We start from the raw sequence: 18330 nt of genomic DNA, 5'->3' as shown, positions 1-18330 counted from the left end.
AGATGGGCCAGGGTCGCTCCCAGTCCCAGGAAAAAAAAGGGGTGGGGGGGGGGGTCGGTGTGCCTGAGCCGACCCTACATTGTCCGCACGCAGAGCCGTGGGAAGGGCACCACCCACATCCCTCGTCGTGTCGGACGACGAGAAATCGAAGAGCGACAATGCTTCGACTTCTTGTGCTTCGACTTCTTGTGCTTCGACTTACCTGATCCAGAGTGCAAAGAAAAATGAAGCATGGTGTTGGATCCATGACCGGTCCCTCAACCTCCTACACAATCAGGACATCGAGTGGCGCGGAGCCAACTGCCGGACCTCGAGTAGCTTTCGGGACCGCTCCCGCAAAGACTTCGGGTCATGGTTCGGCAGTTGGAGCACAACTTGGGGTCGTGGTCCCGCTCCAGGCAGTAGAGTCACACGCAGTGCGGATCCGTCACTGACACCAGACAGTTACAGGAACCTCAAGTCTTGAAGTCAGGCATCCCTCGAGCACCAGGAGTCAATGGAAAAAGAAGTCGACAAAAGTTGAGAAAATGTCAGTCAAAAAGTGACTGGAGGAACCGCTCCCCGGATCTGCACTTGATGGCGCGAAAAAAGAAAGCAATTACGTCAGCGCACAAGGGCGACGTCTATGTAGCTACCGTGACATCATCCCGGCGACCACAACTCCGAATCGACCAACACCACCTTCCGACGGGTTCAGTCTGATGCCTGGGGGTAATTCTAAGGTAAGGAATCTAACCAACTTTCTTTCAGATGTGTGTGTTATACAAAACTTAACTGCACTGAAGGGAAACTGTTGGAAGTGGCATAACCCTCTCTCAGAATGCCCAAGTATGCCACCACAAAGATGGCTAGTTCTGAAAAATTGTGTCCACCTCACAGTAGCCCACCTAAGGGGTGGTACTAGCCTTGAGGTAGCACAAATACCTGACGAGCTAATTTTCCTGCCTGTTGAAGTTCCATGGGGTTCCTGGACAAAGGGCGACTGCTTCCTCTCCTGATGCGTATTCCAAAGGCATCAGCTATTTGAAGCTTGCCTGCCCAAGGAGGATAATCAGCAGCTCATCCTGTGGGAGAGGGCCTTAAACCCTCTTCCCCGACAGGCTTATGTTCTGGGCCCTCAGGGGTGGTAGGTTCCAGTGCACACCTCACCGCTGGCTTATTCAGCTCCCGGCGCAGACCCTACAGCACCTATCACGAACATTGTCACTCTAGGGCCCACCGAAGCTCATAAGTGGATCGCTACTATTTAATTTTGTTCAACACCACTGATACTGGAAAATACATTATAAGACCCACTGGACCTATTATGGGGTTTCTTACCGCATGCGCCCACGCGCTTGCCATGTCAGTTGCTCCCAGTCCCATCCAGGGCACAGGTCTGCTGGCGTGATTGTTCAACAGGCATTAGTCTTGGGCATATATTCTTATGTCCGGATGTTGATGAGGATGATCCCGGTACAGAGATCTATGGGATCGAAACAGTCGACTCTGTACACCCTGACACAATCATAATTATTCATTGTAATGTGCTATTGTGTTTTCAGCCCTTGCTTGGAATACGGGCATATTTAAATACAAGCCCATGTACATGCTTGAGCCTTCTTTCTCCTTTTTTATTTTTTTCAACGTATGTGTCCCCATTTGAATGTTGGTGGTTTTACCTTAAGACAAATATATTAAAGATTCCTTATCCGGATGGACAAATGTATATAGATCTCAATGTATTTCTATATTAATACCTACTTCCATTTCTGTTGCTAGGGACCACTGTTCATATAAAATAGCTACAGCCAAAGGTCGCTGGCTAATCTAATTTGGTTCCCCTGGTTTGCATAGAACATCATGAATTGTCTGCGACAAAGAGGATCGAAGGTTGAGAAGTGATAGCAGAAGCCTCACGTCGGGGATAGTGACCAAGCCTGCGACTTAGTGGTAGCAATGCCAAGGTCGCTACTACCTGCCTTCAGGGACGTACAGTATTGCATCCAAGTTTCGTACTGCCTTTGGGTGCATGAATGCACACTTATCAGGCAAACTACAGTCTTATCTAGCCATAAAACACAATTTGGGCATTTCCCTGACCAACACTTGCATCCAGAAGTCTCTGCATAAATTGGCATTTAATTTTTGGGTGGAGACATCCTATCTAGCACAGTTTCAACTTAGAAGTGGCTGAAATACAGAAGCAACGAAAAAGGATAAAGGCTCCAGATCTGTGTCGGAAAGCGCAGAAAGCAACTGAATTCAGCAAGCATGAGTGGTGTTTGTATGCCCCCTGCTCTGTCATATTCAGAGAAGTGTGGAGCCGGCACAGAGCTTGCTTGCATGGAAGCAGATCTACAAAAAGTATTACAGATCCAGTATGGAGCCTGGGAAGCAGCGTTGGGTGAAGAATCTGCAGTTCGAAGTATCCATCAGAACAGGTAGAGCCTGGTTTTTATAGTTTTAAACCTTCCCAGTGGAAAGATTAAGCTCCTCACAACTACCTCAGCAGTGCAGGTTGGTTTACAGGATCAGTCTAGTTTCCTCAAAGACACTTCAGTTTGACTTACTCAACTTTTTCATCATTGTTTGACATTTATAAACTGGTAGTCACTCAGCTGTTTTTGTAAAAGTTTTAATCAAAGATTATGTATTTACAAATGAAGAGACATCAACACATTAAAATAGCCATTTAGAAAGACCTTGTGCATTAGTGGAAAAAGTGAGGCCAACAACATCAGAAGATGCCATGACACATCCAGTCAACAGGTAAACAAGGCATAATCAAACTGTCAGCTTGGGTCTCAAGACTACATTTCCACACAGGAGAGAAAAAGCCATAATTGTGATCACTTTTCCCCAATGCATAAAGTACGCAGTAGAAATGTTACAAAATTGTAAAAGTTGCCAGCAAAAGAAATGTCCATTGAAGGGCTGTTTTAGGAGTTCAGTTTACACGTCTCTTCATAACATGAAAATGTGCTGTCCAAAATCTCTTACCTGCAGATGGAGGAGCTTTGCCTGTGGCTGAAGCAGCAGGTTTGGAAGATGCCTTGGATGGGGGAGGCTCAGGTTTGGCTGGCATGTTGGCTTTTGCTTTCTCAAGCATGCCCACGACCAGGTCCTTGGAAGAAGGCTGAGGAGAAGATTGCTTAGTGAGTCTTATTGTGAAATGTCACGGCAAGGTGTCACTGCTGCATATTTAAAGGAGCATGAATCAAACTGTAGAATAAGTTACTCTTGTTAAACCCCTTTATTATGGATACTATCTACCTGCTCCCCTATGCACTTATTGAATGCTTTTTAGGCGGTAGACTGGATCCAGAAAAGGTTCCTCATCTCTTGCTGGGTGGAAAGGCATCTAAGTCCCAATCCTAACAGGACACGGAGCCATGTGAAGGAACAACTACTAGTACACTGACCTCACTATTCCTCCTTTTTCAAAACCCTCAGCCACAGAGAGGAGCTCGACAACTGAACAATTAGTTCGAAAAATCCATCTTGGGTCCTTTTAAATCCTAAATGAAGATACCACAGAAAGGGAAGACAGGGGATAAAAGAGTAAACTGCAAGTAGATCAGATAACCTACCAGAAAGTGTGTTATTGAGTTCAGTTAATCTTCGGATGTGTATTTCTACATCAAATTCTTGCTTTGTATTAGTGGACCCAGTTTTAGCTCCAGTACAAGAAGCCTGAGCCCTTCAAAAGGATCTTTGTGCCTAGGGCATAACATAATATAGATAGAATGATACTGCGCGGCTAACAACTTACTTACCTATTGTAATGTTCTCTTTTGTGGATACTCTAAATGCAGATTCATCACATCTAAAATATCCCTAGGCGCACGACTGAGCTGGGAAATAGATAGGTGGTAACAAATAGCTTTTCAGTGACTTCATACCGCATTGGAAGAGAGGAACAGAGTAGCATACAAGGCTCATCACTGCGCACTTATGTCAGTTTCGTATCTTTCTCCTTCTCTGCACCTCTCAGACTAAAAAGAATAGAAGAATGAATTGAGAAAATGTACGGATGACTAACTTGGGATCTTTTAGCTAAAACAAGTATTTGCAATGCAATAGGTCTAGCATTTACGCAAGTTTGAGCTATTGACATTGCAAATAATGCCTTTAAAAAAAAAAAAAAATAATAAAAGGCATTGTTATTTACAATGCCAATAGCTGAAACTCTCGTAACTGCGAGACCTATTGCATTGCAAATGCTTGTTGAAACTAAGTTTCAACTGTTCACAAAGAAAAACGGATCTGAAACATACGGCAGGTTGTAGAGATCGCTGAACTATTTTAAGAACACTTTCTGTATCTGCTACATGTATAACTTCCTGAAAAATACAATAAAGAATTGAAACGTAAAAAAATAAAAAGAAAGGCAAGTAGAAGAACATGGCAAAGTACAATGTATTAATAGCCGGTTCGGAAGGTGAAGCTCATTTTGTGATATAACAAGCAATTTCAAGTAAAGCATATATTTCCAGAGAACCTCATGTCTATGGGAACGCCACTCCCCACGGTAACCTCTGACATGGCCTTGTGACGTTGGTGACCAACCAAGGCGTTCCAATTTTGTTGCCTTCAAAAGGGAGTGTTGGGGTGTAGATCACCAGCGTGAGGGTGGAGGTAGTTTCAAGGGAGTGAGAACGACACGCTGAGAGGCTGAAGTTAAAACCAAATACTGCGCGCGGGAATCTATGCCTCTCGCAGAAGTGGCAATTGCTCCTCCTAGGGGAGCCACCAAAGAAACGCACAGTAAATGGCTTACCTACACATGAGGCCGCTGTTATCCAACACGCGGGGTCTAGTGTTTATAATTAGAGCTGTTAGCCTGTTGATTGCTTTCTTACAGTCAGGATTACGGTGCATCACATATAGAACAAGCAATGCTTGGGGGAAGCCTTGCTCCAGCTCCTGGGGTCCAGCTTTGGCTGCGCGTGCCGCGGCAGTTTCCTCAGCACTGCCACCAGGCCCTTCAGCCTGTCTGGGAAAGCGAAAGCACGCACGTGTAGGGACAAATAAATGGGCGCGTACGCAAAGATGGCGTCCGGCTGTCGACATGCGCGTGTAATTTTTTTTCTCCCTGCGCGTGCAGGTTTAGCTTTGCGATGGTAAGAGCAGCCACCTTTGTCCATTTGGATGCGCGTGAATTCAGATTTGGCTGAATTGATTCCAAAAGGTCCTCTCCATGGCGAGAGCAACGCAAGCGCTGCTTTCACCAGGCGAGACCTAAAAAGGTCACTTCACTAACAGGGTGGTCGGAGGGCAAGAAGGCATTAGCGGTTAAGAAATAAGTTATGTAACAGTAGTTCTCCGGTATTGAAAGCTTTCATTGATTCACATGCTTGAATTATTTCCAGTCGTCATGATGGGAGTCCCCGGTACCCCGGATTAGTAGTACCATGATCGGTATAGACCAAAAAAGAAAAGGCTTAGGCCTCTTATTAACCTATCATAGTTTTTACTCAAAGAGACCAAAGTTTTGCCTTAACCAATCACCATGAATCATTCTCTATAACACTTCTGAGAGAAGCTCAATACCTCAGCTTTTCTTGTTAATATGCTGCAATAGATGAAGGTTAGCCGCATGTGAATCGATGACGGCTTCTAATACTGGAGAAGGAAAATGCTACTTCCCAGTATGCCTCTGTTCTTGGCATGTAGAGCTGCAGAGATTAACACTGTGCATAGATCGCCATCTGATGTTGGGCTCCGATGCTTGCACCTTGCTGTTTTGGAAGAAGTCTTTTGTAGTCACGCGATAGGGGACTTCTCCCTTGGACGAAAGTGTGCATGGGCATCGACTCCATCCTGGTAAATAGCATTTTCTGTTCGAGGCATACGAGCTGCAGAATTCACACACTGCATACACTGTACGGCAGTGCCTCCCTTAGCAGTGGTCACCTGTATCGGTTGCAGTGGTTTGGAAAAGTGTCAGAACAGCTTGGCCTACAGAAGCTTGTTCCTTTGCCTGCACAGCTACACAATCGTGTTTGGTGAAGGGGTGTGTTGTAGACCATGTTGCTGCCTTACAAATGTCTTCTAGGGGAATGTTCCCCAAGAATGCCATGGAAGCCCCTAGTTTATGTGTTGAATGCGCTTTAGGGGGAATTGTTAACGTACGTTTTGCTTTCTGATAGCATATTTAAATACATTTTACTATCCACCTGGCAATTCCGGCTTTGGAAATAGGACTCCCTTTATGAGGTGGAGAGAAAGCTACAAACAGTTGCTTTGTTTTCCTAAAGGTTTTAGTCCTGTCTATGTAGTAAAGCTCTTTTGAAGTCGAACGTGTGAAGTGCTTTCCGCTACAGAATCAGGATTTTGGAAAAATACTGGTAAAGCTACTGAATAAGGTGGAAAGCAGAGATTACTTTGTGAAGGAATTTTGGATTTGTCCTAAGAACCACCTGTTACGATGTATTTGCAAGAATGATTCTTGTATGGTTAAAACCTGGATCTCACTCTCCAGAAGTGATTGCGACAAGGAAAGCTAATTTCCATGTAAAGAATTGTAATTCGCATTTGTGTAAAGGCTTCAATGGGGGACCCATGAGTCTAGTAAGAAAAATGTTTAGGCACTGGAGAGGGTGGCAGTTTGGGTGGAATTATCCTTTTAAGGCCTTCCATAAATGCTTTGATAGCGGGTACTCTAAACAATGACAAATGTCTGTTTTGTAGGTAGGCGGCAAGGGCAGCCAGATGTAATCTTATTGAAGAGTATGCCAGATTGCATCTTTGTTGATGTAGCAAATCGCAGATAATGTTAAGAATTGAAGCATCTAATGGGTCCATTTTGTTATTGCTGTAAATGATGAATCTCTTCCATTTAGCTGCATAGCAAGCTCTAGTAGTGGGGCATCTGGCTTCCTTAATGTTCATACAGTCCAGTGGGAGTTTAAGGTAACCGAACTCTAGGACTTCAGGAGCCAGGTCGCTAGATTCAGTTGTGCTGGATCAGGGTGCCTTATCTCTCCAAGATTATGCGTCAGCAGCTTTGGGGAGACGTGTAATTTTTGGGGTGGAACTATTGAGAGTTCAAATAGTGTTGTGAACCATGGTTGTCTTGCCCATATTGGAGCAACTAGGATCATCTTGAGAAACTGTTTGAGCTTGCGTACTATTGGAATGAGCGGGAGGGGCTGAAAAGCGTACGCAAATCTGCCCGACTAGTTCATTCACATCGCATTGCCCTTAGACAACGGGTGTGGGAACCTGGTGGCAAAGGTTGGGCATTTTGCGTTTGCATGTGTGGCGAACAGATCTAGGTCTGGTTGGCCCCACATCTGGAAGAAGGATTGAAGAACCTGCGGATAAAGTTCCCATTTGTGTATCTGTTGAGTCTGATGACTTAACAGATCCGTCATGTTATTTTTCACCCCTGGAAGATGTTCTGGCAGAAGATATATGTTCTGTGGAATGGCCCATCTCCATTTACTTTGCACTAGGTGAGACTGCTGCAAAGAATGTGTTCTCCTTGTTTCTGTATGTAATACATTGCGGTCACATGGTCTGTGCGGACTAGGACAGCTTTGTTGAGATGTGTTTGGAACGACTAACACTAGAATAATTGCCAGTAATTCTAGGTAATTGATGTGGAACAGTTTTTGTTAAGTGGTCCACCTGCCCTGAATTGTGTGGTTTAGGAGATTGTCTCCCCAGCCGGTGAGTGATGCGTCTGCTGTTAGCATCATCTGTGAAACAGTCTCTAGGAACGGCCGCCCTCTGGAAAGATTTTGTGTTCCACCACTGCAGAGAGCGATGTGTGCGGCTGTCCACCAACACCAGATCTGTAAGTGGACCTTGAGCCTGGTTCCACTGACGTGCTAAGCATTCCTGTAAAGGGCGCATTTGAAGTCTTGCGTGAGGTACAATGAGAATTCAAGAGGCCATCACTGCTAGGAGTTGCATAAACACTCGTGCTGGGAGAGTGTGTTGGGGCTGAAACTTGGAGATGAGGGTTTGCATACTGGCAATCCTTGCTGGATTGGGGTATGCTAGAGCTCTGGAAGTGTCTACTGTGGCTTCTACATACTGGTGAATGTAGGAGGGCTGAAGGTGTGACTTGGTGTAGCTTACTGTGAACCCCAAGTTGTGTAGCAGCTGAATGGTTTGATAAGTGTGGTGAACACACAGGTTGTATGACTTGGCTTTTATGAGCCAGTCGTCAATGTATGGAAATACATTGATTTGCTGTCTTCGCAATTGTGCTGCTACTACCACAAGGCACTTTGAGAAAACCCTGGGTGCTGTGGTCACCCCAAATGGAAGGACTTTGAACTGATAGTGTTGGCCATCCACTGTGAACCTTCGGTATTTTCTGTGAGCAGGGTGTATGGGAATATGGAAGTAGGCATCCTTGAGATCTAATGTGGCAAGGAAGTCGCCTTGTTGAAGCAGTGGAGAACCTGTTGAAGAATGATCATGTGAAAATGATCTGACTTTATGTAGAGATTGAGAGGTCTGAGGTTCAATATTGGCCTTAGGATACAGTCTTTTTGGGGGATTCGGAAATAGAGAATAAACTTCCTTGATGTTGTATGGGGACTGGTTCTATTGCATGCCTTTTAAGTAGCGAAAGAATTTCCTGTTTGAGGTGTGTCATATGTTCCGTGGACATTGGACGCTGCTTGGGTGGTATGTTGTGTGGAGTTGCTGTAAGTTCCAGGCAGTAACCATACTGGATAATTTGTCTTACCCACTTGTCTGTGGTGATGGATTTTCAGACAGGTAGGAACTGTGAAAGTCTCCCTCCGACCGGAGTGGAATGGTCTGGAGGGAAGGCACTGCTTATTAGAGGGAGAGGCGCGAGTGTTGTTGTTACCTCGGCCTCTTTCTTGGTTATTTCCTCTGTAGCCACCTCTAAAATATCCCTTGTTGGGGGATGTTTGTGTGGGAGGGTTCTGTAGGAGGAAGAAGCACTGTCTGCACTGATATTTTTGGATTCACCTCTAAAGAAGGAGCGTAGAAAGGAACCTCGTGTGGATGGAGACTAACACTACCATGGATTTAGCAGTCTCCGTTTCCTATTTCATTTTTTCTAACGCTGTATCCACAGCTGGGCCAAACAGTTGTTCGTGATTGAGGATAGTTGTTTGTACCTCCTGTTTGAAGCCAGAGATGCGCAAACAGGCATGTCTCCTTAGTAACACACTAGTGTTAATGGACCTAGATGCGGTGTCTGCTGCATCAAGGGCGCACTGGATTGATGCATTAGTTATTAATTTGCCCTCTTGAATCAAATCATTGGCCTTGATCTTATATTGATGAGGCAAATGCTGCAAAAGCGTTTCTAGATGGTTGTAATGAGCCCCATCATACCTGGCAAGTAATGCCTGCGCATTGGCTATCCTCCAGTGATTAGCAGCTTGGGCAGCAACTAGTTTGCACAAAGCATCTTATAATTTGGACTCTGTACGGAGGTGGAGCATCACCAGAGGTTTGAGAGTTGGCACGTTTTCTAGCATTGGTGACCACAAAAGAATCTAAAGGTAGTTGACCCTTGATGTAGGTGGGATCATTGGGAGCGAGTTTATATTTTTTGTCAATTCTGGGATGGAGAATTCTAGGCCTTACATGGTTTTTGAATATGGCTGGGGCGTGTTAAATGATGCCTTTTAACATTGGTAAGGTTTGTAAACTCTTTTGTGGCTGTGCAAAGGTATCTATCAGGAAGTCCTTCACTGCGAGGTTCAAATGCATTTGAACATCATGGAACTGGGCAGCTCTGTCTATAAGCGGACTAAAACCAATATTGTCATCTGGGGGAGATTGCTTTGTTGGGTATGCATCGGGATCAGGAAGGTCTGGAGGACCTAATGGATCATCATAATCATCCCAATCATCCTGTGGTACGTCTGTCGTCATCGGGGTCAGTGAAAGGGTCATTTTTCCCTCTCCCACCCCCTAAATCATAATCATCCTGTGGTGGTGGCGAGTATGGTGGAATTATGGGAGAATTTGGAGGAGAGAAAAGCTTAGCAGAAAGAACAGGAGAAGAGGGTCATAAAGGTGAAGTGGCACAGTCTTTTAGTTACAGGCACCTCAGGGATATGTGGGGTGTCCAATTTCCTCTTCTTGTGTGGAACATTGACCACATGTCCTGTATTAGGGTCCACTTGGAGAGTTTGTTTTCAGATCGATCGCGTCCGGTCGAAAAAGATCTTCATTTTTGGTAGTCCCCTTTGGCGCTGACTTTTTCGGGTCCGAGCGGGTTTAGATTTCTGCTCTGGAGGCTTCTAAGAGGTTTTTGGATCCTTCGGCTTCAATGTCAAAATCTTTTTTGGTTTCAAATGTTTTGGTTTCGGATCCAAAGCATTTTCTTCGGCGCCGAGGTGCTCGGTGCCAATGGGTTTTTGGGGACTGTGGGAGTAGGATGCGTTCCCGGCTGCGGTGTAGATGTCTGCGCGGCACTGATATGTGGCTTGGTCGGTCCCAAGCCGGGCTCGGCTTCTGAAGCTTTCTTTCAGTCGCGACTGGGGCCAGCAGGCGAAGGCTTGACTGGAGCCTTCTTTTTTTCAGGTGGGGTTGGGGCAGTTGTACTCACTCGTTGACCTGGAGTGATGTGGTCGTCGGAGTCGTCTGCCTTGGAAACTATTTCCAGATCCTCCGAATCCTCCTCTGGGACACCGGGGCTTTCGCTGAAGATGTCCTCTGGCACCAGAGCTGCTCGTTGCGCCATAACGGGTCATCGGATCCGGCGATCACGGATAGTCTTTTTGGATCAAAAGGCGGCGCAGGCCTGGCAATTACTCTCCTCGTGCTCTGGCGAGAGAGAGGTTACAGACCTTGTGTGGGTCGCTGTGTGAAAATTTAGCTCCACACTGGGGGCATTTTTTAAATGGAGTCCTTTCTATTAGCCGTAGACCCGAATGGCGTTGATCGGCCCCCATTGACTGGAATCGGGTATTTGAGGAGCGTGTCGAAGGACACGCAAATAAAAACATATCGTCGAGTTTTTTGATGGTTTGCCCGTCGAAAAGGTTTGGATAATACAGTACTGAACCGGAGAACGGGACAGCCAAACCCAATGGCGGAAAAAACAATCTAAGGATGGAGTCGATGCCCATGCACACTAGCGTCCAAGGGATTAGTCACCTGTCGTGACTACAAAAGACTTCTTCCAACACAAGGTGCAAGCATCCGAGCCCCAACACCAGATGGTGATCTATGCACAGTGTGTGAATTCTGCAGCTCCTATGCCTCGAACCTATGGTTACGAAATGCATTTAACAGCTATTCCTTCTTGGCCTCCGACCCCTCGTTAGTGAAGTGGCCTTTTTATCATCTAAAAAGATCCCAAGTTGGTCATTCGTACATTTTTTCAATTCATTCTTATTATTCATAAGTGAGCACTGTAGGAGGCTGACTTAGTATATGGTGCTCACTTATATTAATGTAGCACCCTGCACTAATCCAGTGGTCCTGGACAACCTTAGAAAGCTCTAAGTGGTATCTGTTTAAGGCAGCCTTCAGGCTTAGCCCAGAAGAACAAGTTACTTACCTTCGGTAACGATGTAGCTGTAAGAAACATTAGTTAGTTAGATTCCTCACCTTAGAATATCCCCAGGCGTCAGGCTGGATCCGGAAAGATTTTTCGTCAGCAATACCCCTTGCGCGTCGCTAGGCGTAGTCTGCGGCTCCACGTCCGTCGTCGTGCGCCGGAATGAAGTCGGAGTACTTAGACGCCGCCCTCGCGCGTGGACAGTTCTTGTACATAGCTTTCCGTGATAGGAACGCAGCCATGCAAGAGACGGACACTGGTGCCCAAAAAGTCTAGGGCCATGAAAAGGATAACCTTAACCCTAGATGTCGGTTCGCAGAACGGGGAGGATGGGTGGGTCGGTGAGGAATCTAACTAATGTTTCTTACAGATACATTGTTACCGAAGGTAAGTAACTTGTTCATCTGAAAGAAACACGTTAGTTAGATTCCTCACCTTAGAATAGATACCCCAGCAATACCAACCCCGGTGGTGGGTCTGAGAACCAAGATCACACCAGAAAGTCCTGGAGAACAGAACGGCCAAAGAAGCCATCTCTCCGGACTTGGATGTCCAGGCAATAATGCTTGGCAAATGTGTGCAGCGAGGCCCACGTTGCTGCCTGACAGATGTCCTGCAAAGGGACTCCTCGGCCCAGGGCAGTAGTCGCCGCTGTGGCCCGGGTGAAATGGGCTCTCAGCCCTACAGGAGGGTCCTTTTTAGCCAAGGAGTAACAAGCTTTTATACACAAGACGACCCACAGCGAGATGGTGTGCTTGTGCACTGCCTGCCCCTTCTTAGCACCCACGTATCCAACAAAGAGTTGGTCGTCCACCCGGAACTGTTTGGTGCGGTCCAAATAAAAGGATAGCGCCCGTTTTGGGTCTAGACGGTGGAGCCTCTCCTTTCGAAGGAGGCGGAAAGAAGGTGGGCAAGGTGACAGACTGCCCAATGTGAAAGGCAGTCACCACTTTCGGAAGAAAGGAAGGACGAGTCCGGAGGACAACCGTGTCCGGATGGACAGAAAAAAAAGGAGGCTTAGAAGATAGAGCCTGGAGCTCACTCACCCATCTAGCCGAGGTGAGGGCTACCAGGAAAGCAGTCTTAACAGTCAGAAGACGAAGGGGACAATTATGAAGAGGCTCAAAGGGAGCGCACATCAGATATGTCAAGACCAGGTTTAAATCCCACTGAGGCATTACGAAAGGGACAGGAGGAAACATGTGAGTAATGCCTTTGAAGAAACGAGAAACAGGGGATTTGAAAAGAGAAGGCTGATCAGGAAGCCGTAAGAAAGCAGAGATAGCAGAAAGATAACCCTTCAAGGTGCCCAGAGCAGAGCCCTGCTGGGCCATTGAAAGAAGAAAGAGGAGAACCTCAGAAAGAGGGCCGGAAAGGGGACACACCGCCTTTGCTGTGCACCATGCCACAAATTTGTTCCACCTGCAGGCGTTTACCGTTTTTGTGGAGGGACGCCTGGCTGCCAGAACATCACAGACTTCAGGAGGCAAGTCAAATGGCATCAACTGTCGTCACACAATCTCCACGCATGGAGGTGGAGACTGGACAGGTTCGGGTGGAGGACCGTCAACTGCTGCTGAGACAGAAGGTCCTCCTGAAGAGGCAGTCGTATCGGGGGATCGATCGACAGACTGAGTAGCTCGGGATACCAGTACCTTCTTGCCCAATCCGGAGCCACCAAGATGACTTGGGCCCGGTCGCGCCTGATCTTCAGCACTCTGGGAAGAAGTGGTATAGGCGGAAAGGTGTACAACAGACCGCAACTCCACTCGCGACGAAAGGCGCCCCCGAGCGAGTGCCCCCTTGGAAACGCCAACGCGCAGAACTGCTGACATTGCGCGTTCTCTTCGGTGGCGAATAGATCTAACCAAGGCTCTTCCCACTGCAGAAAGACCTTGCGCCACATCAGAGTTCAGACGCCATTCGTGATCCATCATGCACCGGCGGCTGAGTTCGTCTGCTCTGGCGTTCAGAGAGCCCGCCAGATCTTGAACCACCAGGGTGATGCCCTGATGTTCCAGCCATGTACAGAGGTGCAGAGCCTCCTGACAAAGGGTCCACGACCCCACCCCGCCCTGTTTGTTGCAATACCACATGGCGGTGGTGTTGTCCGTGAACACCTGCACTATACTTCCCCGGACAGAGGGAAGGAATGCCTTTAGTGCAAGTCGGAACGCCATCAGCTCCAGAAGGTTGATATGGAGCCGGGACACCACCGGAGACCAGAGTCCCCTGATCCCCGCCTCCCCCATGTGGCCCCCCCCCATCCCAGGAGGGAGGCATCTGTTACTACTACGTGCTCTGGATGGGGTAGGGAGAGGGATCTGCCGCTGATCCAATCGCGGTCCATGAGCCACCACTGCAACTGTTTTGCAGTGCCCTTCGAGATAAAGACATGGTCGGACAGGTTGCCCACTGAAACTTCTGGGCCCACTGAAACTTCAGGTCCCACTGCAGAGCCTGCATTCGCTACCTGGCGTGATGCACTAGCAGGATGCAGGAGGCCATCAGACCCAGAAGCCGCAGCACCAACCTGACCGAAACCAAGAATAGAGGCTGAAAGATGGGAATCAGAGCCTGAATATCCCAGACCCGCTGTTCGAGGATAAGCCCGGAACTGCGCCGAGTCCAGAACTGCTCCTATGAAGAGGAGCTTCTGGAAGGGACTCAGATGTGACTTAGGCACATTGATGGAGAACCCCAGCAAATGCAGGAGGTCAGCCGTAGTCTGGAGGTGGGAGAGGACTTGCTGGGGCAAGCCTGCTTTCAACAGCCAGTCGTCGAGATGGGGGAGACTGGAACCCCTGATCTGCGCAGATGAGCTGCAACCACTGCCATCACTTTTGTGAACACCAGAGGGGCACTGGTGAGGCCGAAGGGGAGCACAGTGAACTGAAAATGCTCCTGACCCACCGTGAACCACAGGTAACACCGGTGGGCTGGCAGGACGGGGATGTGAAAATAAGCGTCCTGCAAGTCCAACGCTACCATCCAGTCTCCTGGATCCAGGGCAGCCAGAACCTGAGCTAGGTTAAGCATCTTGAACCTCTCCTTCCAGAGGAAGGCGTTGACGCTCCTGAGATCCAAGATAGGGCGTAGGCCCCCTTTGCCCTTCTTGGGAACCAGAAAGTAGAGGGAACAACCACCACAACCTACTTCTGGACCAGGAACGTGCTCCATGGTCCCTTTGGCCGTAACTTCCTCCCGCAGAAAATTCAAGTGATCCCCCCCCCCCCCCCCCGACATACGGTGGTACTGCGGTGGCATGGCTGGAGGGGTCGTCTCGAAGGGGAGGGAGTTGCCCCTTCAGACGATCTGCAGCACCCACCTGTCCGACGTGATGAACGCCAGTGGCGCAGGTGATGGCGAACTCTGCCTCCCACTGGCGTGGAATGGGCCTGAAAGCACAGACTAGGAGGACTGAGGCGGATGCTGCTGGGGTGGATGTGGACTGACCGGCACGTTGACCCCCGGTACCGCCTCGGCGGAATCCACGTCCGCGTGCAGGTTGGTTCTGTGGCCGGTGGCTAGGCGGACGTGAGGGGGCGCCCATTCCTTGGCCACGAAAGGCGGAAGTTTGCGGTCGCGGGGCCGAGAGGCCCAAAGACTTGGCCGTAGCCCAGGAGTCCTTAAAGCGCACCAGCGCACTATCCGCCTTTTCACCAAAAAGGAGAGTGCCATCAAAGGGCATATCCATGAGCGCGCTCTGGACATCCCCTGAGAAAGACGCGGACCGCAGCCAACCGTGTCTGACATCGCCCTACCCAGCGAGTCCATAGTGTCTAGTCCACATCGGATAGCATGTCGCGCTGCATCCCGCCCGTCGGCAAGAGCCTGGGCGAGCTGTGTCCGGGCCTCCTCCGGACACTGGGGCAGCATGTCCTCCACCGTATCCCACAGTGTGAGAGTAACGGTCCAAGAGGCAAGTGGTGTTCAAGGACCGCAGTCCCAAACTAAGGGAAGAGAACAGCTTCATACCGAACTGTTCCAGCCTCTTGGATTCCCAATCCGGAGGAGCGGACGGGAAGGAGGACTGGGAAGTAGAGGCCTGGATAACCAGGCTCTCGGGCGTGGGGTGTTGGGACAGAAAGCTGGGCAGTGGCACCGGGCCACGTTCCGATCCACAGGAGGTACTGTGGAGGGCTTGGACCAGGTGCCCTTCAGAACGTCCACTAGTGCCTCATTGAACTACAGCAGAGGCTCCGAGGAGCTTGCTGACGGTTGAAGCACTTCAGTGAGGAGGTTAGTCCTCACGGCCACAGCAGGCAGCTCCAGCCCAAGGGCTTCGGCCGCCTTGCGCAGCACCACGGAAAATGTAGCACCTTCCTCCGAAGCCACAGTCAGAGGAGAGATGAAGCCAGTGTCCGGGGAGGGGTCCAGACCACTGGCATACCCCAGCTCATCTGCCCAGTCCTGTGATAATTCGGCCTGCATGGCCAGAGGGTCTGAGGACCCCTCCCAGTCGCCCCCGTCATCAGATTCCTGATAAACAGGGGGAATAACCAGAGCCGGACGGTAGATTAAATGGTCAGCCATCGGATGCGGCGCAGATTGGCGCCGGACCGGGGCACGGCGTCGTCCGGAGACGGCACCGGGGGTGGAACCGGTGTCAGCGGAGGAGGCGTCGTGAGGTCGACTGAGGTCGACAGGCGCCGACAGATCCAGGCCTGGATTCCACGGGGACCTGCGGCGCCGGGACCGAAGTCGACGGCGGGACCGAAGTCGACGGCGGCGGCGGGACCGAAGTCGACGGCGGGACCGAAGTGTTCATAAACTCCCAAACTGCATCCACAATGGTTGAACATTCTTAAAATAACCAAGCTAAATCAAAAGGTATGTTAAGTCATTATCGAAATAACACATGAAGACATATATGAATATACATATACTGATATATATATATATATATATATATATATACACACACACACACACAGCTCTTTAGACATATCAATATGTATGTTGCATGAAACATGGTAGCATATAAAAGAAGAAATACCTGAATCTGACCTTAATGAAAGATGGCGTAGAACCACCTGTCCAACAGCTGCATCTTCTTGTTGTGCAGATAGAAGACAGTAATGCTTCGTGAACGTGTGGACATTTTTCCATGTCGCAGCACGACAGATATTTTCCAGAGTCACCCCAGCAAACAATGCTGTAGAAGCTGCCACAGTTCTTGAAGAATGAGCTTTGGCTTTGCTCTGTAAAGGTTTGTTGGCCTTATGGCAGAAATTAATCGTAGATGCCAGCCATCTGGCGATTGTTGCCTTTGTCACTGCAGTTCCAAGTGTTGTTTGACCATAGGCCACAAACAGTTGGTTGGAACGTTTGATGCATTTAGTTTTCTGTAGGTAGAATTTTAAACAGCGCTTAACATCCAGAGAGTGTAATGCTCCTTCAGCTGGAGTGGAAGGATCCAGAAAGAAAGTTCTTAATCTTACGGGTTCATTTAAATGAAATTGTGATGGTACCTTAGGGATGAATTTCAGGTTTGTTCAAAGGGTTACGTAATCCTGAGAGAAATGTAAGAAAGGTTCAGTGATGGTGAAAGCTTGGATTTCACTAACCCTTCGTGCAGAAGTAAGGGCCAGTAGAATAGCGACCTTCCAAATGAGGAATTTGAGATCAGCTTTGTGGGTCGGCTCAAATGGACGTTTCATTAATTGCGCTAGCACGGAGTTGAGTTCCCACTCAGGAGTGGGTGCTCGCACTGGAAGGAAGGCTCGGAAAAGCCCTTTCATAAATTGTTTGACAAGTGAAGATGAACAGAGAGAAGGAAGTTCAGCGCAAGTTTTGATCGTGCTGTGGGCACGAGATTTGGCCAAAATCTCAGGACAGTCGTTTTGGTTGTGCATGGGGATGTCTTAGAGTTTTGTCGTTCCCTGTGTGTCCCAGACTGGTTCCCCTGCCTTGTCTTTGGTTAGGGTTGTAGTCCTGTTGCATGTTATCGTGACATTTTTACATATGTCCCTTGTCTCCGGGGGAGGGGGGGGGGGGGGTTCCTCACCATTCCTTTTTCTGCTCTTTTGCACACGGTTCCTATACTCTCCCAGGTTTGTCTGCTGGCTCCATGTTGTGGCACGGAAAAGTTCAGAAGAAAACTGACATAGGCGCGCCGGGGTGGGACTTGTGACCTCGCTGACGTCACGTGCGCGGACGCCGCCTGGGTGGAGTCGCATGATGCCGTCCCCCCCGGCGCGCAGGGATGCTGGGCAAAAGGTTTTCCGGATCCAGTCTCACGTCTGGGGATAATTCTACGTGAATTAATCTACGGCTAGTAGTCTCTATCAGATTCTATCATGCGCGGCATGACCCTGATGGAATTGTCTAAAGAACCCACAGCTTGCTGCCATTGAAGATGTAACACCTCTTGAAGAGGTCTTTAAGAAAGTGGATCTTTATATACTGTCCCCAAATAGGTAAAGGGTGTACAGAGTCCACAGTCCCCAAAGGTTTGGCAGAGGCTAAAGTTAGATATAACCTTACTCTCTAAAGTGGTAGTTGGTCGACCAGTAAGGCAGTATCAGAGGACAGTGTAAAGCATTTGTTGTACACAGTCAGCAAACGGTCTCACACACTCAATAACTGAACTCTAGGCCAATGGTTTATATATAAAAAAAATATATGCTTGTTTTATTTTAGAACCACAAGTAGGTATCAAAATACTTTCTCAGAATGATATGCTCTAGTTGAGTACTTTCAATAAGCAATAGACTTAAATGCAATTGTTACAGTTGTTGCAATAGACAACACAAGTTAAACGCAATGATAACATTGATCTCAATGGGAATTTTTAAGTAAAGGCAAAATCAATTACTTTGCATAGGTTT

At 48.3% G+C, this 18330-nt stretch overlaps 1 protein-coding gene across 7 annotated transcripts in view; it reads right to left on the bottom strand.

Annotated features, from left to right (window-relative positions):
* The window catches only part of CKAP5 (cytoskeleton associated protein 5), a 1152983-nt gene that overhangs the window by 461618 nt on the left and 673035 nt on the right, over positions 1-18330 (bottom strand). For all 7 annotated transcript variants that reach the window (XM_085646654.1, XM_085646649.1, XM_085646653.1 and 4 more), the window contains exon 26: positions 2983-3118. In XM_085646654.1, the coding sequence (XP_085502780.1) occupies positions 2983-3118 (136 nt within the window). The remainder of the gene's footprint in view (positions 1-2982; positions 3119-18330) is intronic.

This window comes from Triturus cristatus, chromosome 3_1 (genome assembly GCF_964204655.1).
Source record: "Triturus cristatus chromosome 3_1, aTriCri1.1, whole genome shotgun sequence".
Taxonomy (NCBI): Eukaryota; Metazoa; Chordata; class Amphibia; order Caudata; family Salamandridae; genus Triturus; species Triturus cristatus.
Note: the sequence above shows the minus strand (reverse complement) of the source record. Positions and strands in the feature narration are given on the sequence as shown.